The sequence below is a fragment of the Cebus imitator genome, unplaced genomic scaffold, assembly GCF_001604975.1.
Source record: "Cebus imitator isolate Cc_AM_T3 unplaced genomic scaffold, Cebus_imitator-1.0 Scaffold332, whole genome shotgun sequence".
Classification (NCBI taxonomy): Eukaryota; Metazoa; Chordata; class Mammalia; order Primates; family Cebidae; genus Cebus; species Cebus imitator.
In genome coordinates, this window is record NW_016107647.1 from 1668898 (window position 1) to 1675282 (window position 6385).

General features: G+C 51.1%; 1 protein-coding gene across 1 annotated transcript in view; it reads left to right on the top strand.

The window, feature by feature from the left end:
• The first annotated feature begins 231 nt into the window (after positions 1–231).
• FGD5 (FYVE, RhoGEF and PH domain containing 5) overlaps positions 232–6385 on the top strand; it is a 116747-nt gene continuing 110593 nt past the window's right edge. Inside the window, exon 1 of the mRNA XM_037730142.1 lies at positions 232–340. Coding sequence (XP_037586070.1) covers positions 328–340 — 13 coding nt within the window. The 5' untranslated portion in view covers positions 232–327. The remainder of the gene's footprint in view (positions 341–6385) is intronic.

The following is a 6385-nucleotide window of genomic DNA, read 5'->3' on the forward strand; positions in this document are numbered from 1 at the left end:
AGGCGGAGACGCGGCGGCCAGAGCGCAGTGCGCCCGGAGCCCGGAGCGAACGCGACGCCCAGCGCAGCCCTAGCCGCCGCCCCCGCGCTCGCGCCTCCTCCCCCTCCCCCGGCCGCCCCAGCCCTGCGGCCCCGCCCCGGAGGCTCGCGCCCCGCGTCCCCACTGCCCTGCGCGCCGCGCGGAGTTCGAGGCGCGCCGGGGGCCGGGCGGGCGCCAGCGGGTGCGGGCCCCGCGGGGCGGCCGCGGAGAGAGGTGGCGTGCGGAATCGCGCTGGGACCCGCGGACGGACCGACGTGCCGACGGCGGCCCGGGCCCAGCGCGCTGAAGATGAACAGAGCAGGTAGGAGGCCCCACGACCTCCAGCGCCGGGGCACACGCGCGAGGGGCTCCGGCCGGGCGTTCCAAGTTGGAGCTCTCGGGCGCCCGGGCTAGCTGCGCGAAATCCCCTGACCGACCTTCCGTGCTGCTCGGCCTCGGCCAAAGCATGCGCGGCGCCGATGTCCACCCGCCGAGTGGCTCAGAATCGGGGACCCCCGTCCGAAGCGTCCCGCCTCAGGGACCCACTTGGCGAGGCCACGCCCTGGCCGTGCGCGCCAGTATCCCATTCTCACGGCGGTCCCCGGAGTGAGGGTTCCTTCCCCTACGAAGAAAGACTCCCTTTCGCAAAAGCGACTTGGTTGGACCCCCGCAACCCTTTGCCGTCCATTCCCCAGCGTCCCGAACCAGTCCTTGCTGGCCTCTCAGGGGCCACACTAGACCCACGGGGCAGTCTGGGGCTCTCCCCGACTCCGGGGCCCATTCTCAGTTATTTAGTACCGGCACGCCGGTACTAGGATTCCTATTCCCTTCTTTCCCCCTAGACCCCGAGGTTTGGAGCTCATTCTCCAGATGAGACTAAAAAGCCCCAAATTAATCCCCTGTAACGCACCCCTCCCTCGCGGCGCCCTGGCCTCCATTGTGCCTCCCTTAGGGGACTCAACGCCCGTGGGACGTTCGTCGCCGCCGCGCTGAGCCGCTCCTGATTCTCCCACCCCCAGTCCGTCGCTTTCCTGCTCTATGAATTTGACTACCCCAGCTCATCCTTGCAGTTCAGAGATTCCGTGAAATCAAAATGTGTTTGAAATCTCAGGAATCCCCCCAGAGTTGTGCCATTTAACGGATTTAGAAAGTGAGACTCGGAGATGGGCGGTGCCTGGAACTCAGTCCTCGGGATTCCCAACTCCATCTACGGGGAGGGCAGAAAGTTCCCTTAAGATGAGAGTTTGTAGGGAACAGCCCCAGCTAACTTCATCTGCTTGCCAAGAAGCCATCGCCACTCTATTTTCTTTTTCTCACAGAATTTAGTAGAAGGCAGCCCCCTCCCCGACCAACACCCTTGTCCAAAGCCATACTCCAAAACACATATCCCTAAAGAAACAGGAAGCCACCATTTTGGCTGTCTTGGAACCATATCCTGCTAGGGTGTGTGTGTGTGTGTATTTGTGTGTGTGTGTGTGTGTGTGTGTGTGTGTCTGTAGGATTTTTTTTTTCTTTTAAAAATATTTTTAATGAAAAAAAGTCATTGTTTTAGCAGTGAGTTGCCGGCAGGGCAGTTCAGACAGTCTGAGAGTGTGGCAGCTGCCTCCGGTGTCCAGGCCCTGTTACTGCTGGGCATATAGGCACCTGGGCAGTTAGTGAGTGTGGGTCACAGAATTGGGGAGCAGGATCAGGGGTGCCACTTTGCGGGAGTGGAAGAAGCTGGAACAGAGCTTCTTGAACCCGGAGCCTAGCCAGCCACTGCCTGGAAAGGGGGTTGCCTCCTGCCTGTGCTGGCATGGCCTGAAGAGAACCTGGCTAGCTTTTCCTACACTCCTAATAAAACCCGCTTTATAACAATGGTGAGAGCGATTCCAGTTTTCCCACGTTTTCCTGCATGAGGCTTGGGCAGACCCTCCCTTCTCTGAGAATCTGGGGGATGGAGTGAATCAGGATAAGCTTAGAGGCAGGTTTGGTCCCAGGAAATCTTAGCCGTTGTCACTCTTGGGTTCAGCCTTCCTGTAATTTGTCTCCAGTGTAAACCTGGTTCCTTTTTCAATGTGATGATAATGATACGAGCCTCACATTCAGACCATGCACCATGGTCTGAATTTCCTCATCACGTGGCATGGTGGTTTACAGACTCCATGGGACTGAATCTCAGAACCATCATATACTTAGTTATGTGACCTTAAGCAGGTTATTTAACCTCTCTACACCTCAGTTTATCTGAAAAATGGGGTTGGTAAGATTAAATAGAGTAAAACATGTAAGGTGCCTAGAAAGAATGGTGTCTGTCACATAGCAACTAGTAAATACCAGCTAATATTGATTGGGTACTTACTATGAATCGGTATTGCTTTTAGGTGTTTTACTTCTATCAGTTTATTTAGTTTTCACAGTCACCTTATGAGATAAGTACCATTGCTATTCCCATTTTATAGGTGGGAAAATTGAAATGCAGAGATTTTATGCAAGATAATTACTCTTGCAACCTATGGTTATGATTTTATGGTCACCAGCTTATTGAAGATTGAATTGAAAGACAAGCTTGAAGCGCAGACTGTCCAGCCTGAGAGCCGGCTTTTTTTATTCAGTGCTTAACACATAGTAGGGGTGTGGGAAATGTTTGTCAACTGGGAGCTACTTTGTTAGGCATCATGTCTGCTATTTTCCTGAACTACTCAACAGCCCTATGAAAAAAAGGAGGTATTTCGTCATTTTACCAAAAAGGAAACTGAGGCTCAGAGAGGCAAAATGATGTGCGGCAGAGCTGGGAGGGGAGCCCAGCCTCCCTGGGCCTGAGCATGCTCTCTCCATGCTGGCCCTTGCTGCCTTCCCAGTAATGCCCTGTCGTGGATCACTGGACCAGCCTAACAGCAGCCTAATTAGAAATCATCAGGCTTGGCCTGGACATTCCAGCAGACACCGAGGAATGAAAGGTAAATTAAGATGTAATTGGAAGGTGAAATTGGAGGATAATTACTCTTGCAACATATGGTTATGAGAGTTCCAGGGGGAGTATAGTGAACTGCAGCTGAAACAGACTTGGGAACTGAAGACAGGATGGCAGCAGATATCTTAAGAAGAGCCAGAAGTTTAGAAGGCTGTAGTTGGCCAGAGCAAACCAGACTGACTGACTGGTCTGTCCCCTCACTCTACACGTGGGGAAGCTGAGGCCCAGAAAGGGGAAGGGACTTGCCCAAGATCACACCTCCAGTTAAGGCAGAGCCAGGAGTGAAGATCAGGGCTCCTGGCTCCCCATCCAGTGCTCCTCCCAGTACCCCTGCCAATTGAACTTCTATGTAGCCAACAAAGGAGCAGCAAGCACGAACGTGTGAGTGACAGATATTTAATTAAAATAGAGAGAAAATATAAACTGGTACCAGGGGGCTGGCTGGGGATGATTTCTATCACTAGAAGCTGTTAAAAATCTCTTCCTCCTGTCATTGTGGTTCCCCCACCCCCTAGTTAACCCTTGGCATCTTGGCTCAAAGGGTGTTTGGAGTTTGAGTTGCTCTCAGGCAGGGCAAATGGCCAGGAAGCCCTGGGCATTAGTAACTCAGCATGGGGAGGGAATGACCCCCAGGCTCTGTGTCACAAGGAAAGAGAAGGTTCACACCATAGCCTTCTCCAGAGGAACTCAAGAGAGCCCAGAGGGTCCACCAGCCACATCCCTGCTGGGTTCTGGACAGTGAATCCAGAGGAGGAAACCCTAGCTCTGATTTAGCCTACAATTTCCCCCTACCGTATCCTAAAGCTCCCTGGATTGCTCTATCCAAGTGGAGACTGTTTTTCAATTGTGAAAATCCTCCTGTCCTTCAACCTGCACTCAGTGCTCTCTCTTTCCTGAGTCTTCTCTAGGCATAATTGCCCTTAGACCCAGATAACGTGGTGCTGAGGTCAGGGACTCAATCTGGCTCCCTTTTGTGAGACAGGTGGGTAGGAGGGAGCAGAGCTGGATGCTCTGACACTCTTGATTTGTTTGCACCCTCCTCATCTCTGCTGGCTGGGGCCCCCAGAGCTCCCTCTTTGGCCCTGCCCTTTTCTCTGTCCACACTCATGCCCCTGGTGATCTCACCAGGCTTCTGCCTTAAATTCCATCTCTATGATGGTGACTTCCAGCCAGACCTCTCTTCAGAAGCCAGAGCCTGATTGACATCTCCAGCTGCTTGACACCTCCACCGAGGTGTGTAATAGGTGACTGGAGTTTGACCAGTGCAAACTGAAATTCTGGCTTTCCCTCCCCAGCACCTGCAGTCTTTCCTGTGCCAGTTGGCAGACTTCACCTTTCTAGTTGCACAGACTCAAAAGGATGACCTTGGTGTCATCCTTGACTTTTCTCTTTCTTTTACACCCCACATTCAAATGGTCAGCAGACCCCCTCAACTCTCCATTCCTGTTCAGAATCTGACCTCTTTTCACCTCAGCCTGGTCCAAGCCTCCATCATCTCTTGCTTGGAGAATTGCAGGCGCCTCCTCATTGGTCTCCCTGCTTCCTTCCTCACGGTTCCAGTTTATTTCAACACGTTAGCCAGAGTGTGCATGTGCTTCTGCTCAAACCCCTGCATCACTCTGTGTCACATCACTCTGAGTCAAAGCCTGAGTCCTGCCATGGTCTACAAGGCCCTGCATAATCTGCCCCCTTCTGTGATTTTTCTGGCCTTGTCTGCTTCTCCTGCTGGATCACGCACTCCACTCTGGCTATGCTGGCCTCTTTGCTGTTTCATGGACGCCAAGTGAGCCCTGGCTTTCCTCACCACTTTCATGTCTTTGCTCACATGTCCTCTCAGTGAAGCCTATTCTGGTCACTCTATTTAAAATTGAAAAAAAAAAAAAAGTTACTCCTAATCATTTTCCGTAGACTTTATCATTATCTAGCATACGACATGTAATGTGCTTACCCTTTTTCTTGCATATTGCCCTCCATCTCTCAATACAAGGTCTCCGAGTCTGGGGGCTTTGCTACACTTGTTGATGCATCTGAAGAATCTAGATGAGGACCTGGCACATAGTTGGTGCTCAATAAATATGTATTTAGTGGAATTAGACTAAGAGAAGTTGGATGGGAGCAAATTAAAGCTAGTTGTTCACTTTCTGGTCAGTTAGTACTTCTGAGTCCTGGACCCAGCCTTAACATACATTTCTTACTTGCCCAGCTGTTTCTGGTCACCCTGGCCTTAGTTTCCCTACATTTTACCCTTCTCTGCCTCACTAGATGCTGGGACCCCCGAGTCTCCATCATAGAAGAAACACTCTATGGCAAAAAGGTGAGAGCAGAGGGTCAGATGACAAGACCAGGAAATAGGAAATGCAGCCTCTACCAGGGGCCTGCTCTGGACTCACTGGGTAGCCCCACACCAGTCACTCACCCGCTCCGTGCCTCAGTTTCCTCATCCTTCAGTGAGGGTCAGATGAAGCCTTTCTGGTTCTGGCTTGCCTTGATCTCAGAGGGGATGTGGCTGAAGCACTCTGTGCCTGGGGCTGGGGGCACAGGACAGGCACTGAGTGCTTGCCATTCCCAGAGGCTCCTGTGGGAAAGGCATTTTCATGCATGATCACGCCTCAGACACCCACCATAACCTTTCCCAGGAGACAGTGCCTGCAGATCAATAGCTTGATTGGGTGAAGAATGGGGTGGGAGGGGGGTGATGTAGCCAAGGTGATGGTCATTTTTCATGGCCTGCCTGTCCCTTTGTTGCATCTCATGGCACCCATGTGAAATGCCCACCTGTTAGGGATGAGAAATGAGAGTCCCACCCCCAAAGGATAATTTTGTGTCAATGCCTGCCACCTGATGTTGAGAGTGTGAAGCTCATATTACGTAGTGTATGAGTGTAGAGCAAGACTTCAGCCAAGGGAAGATCTGGGGTAGGCAAAGATGGACTTTGTCTGAACAACAGCTACTATTTATTGAGTATTTCTACATGAAGGCCCGCTATTGAGCCTTTTTGATATGTAGGCTTTAATTTTTAAAACAGCCCATTGAGGTTAGGTGCTGTTTCACACCCATTTCACAGATGAAGAAACTGAGGGTGAGTTTCATAGCTGATAAGTAGCAAAGTCAGGATTTGACTTAGATCAGCTGGCTCCAAAGGCTATCTCTGTTACCTCATAGTGACTGAGGTAATAGCTGACACTTACCTTTTTAAGCTCCAATTTTTTGTTTTTTCACTAATTTGGATAGATATTTTTCTAAAATGGGATACCACTTGACTGTGTATGGGAGTTTGATAGTCACTTATTATTTCCAGAAGATTCTGGGTTATTGTATGGATGTCAGTGGCTGGCCTGGGCATTGATATGGATGAAATGGTGTGGATTAGGGGTTTGATGTAGTGGCTGTTTTAATCTTTTTTTTTTTTTTTTG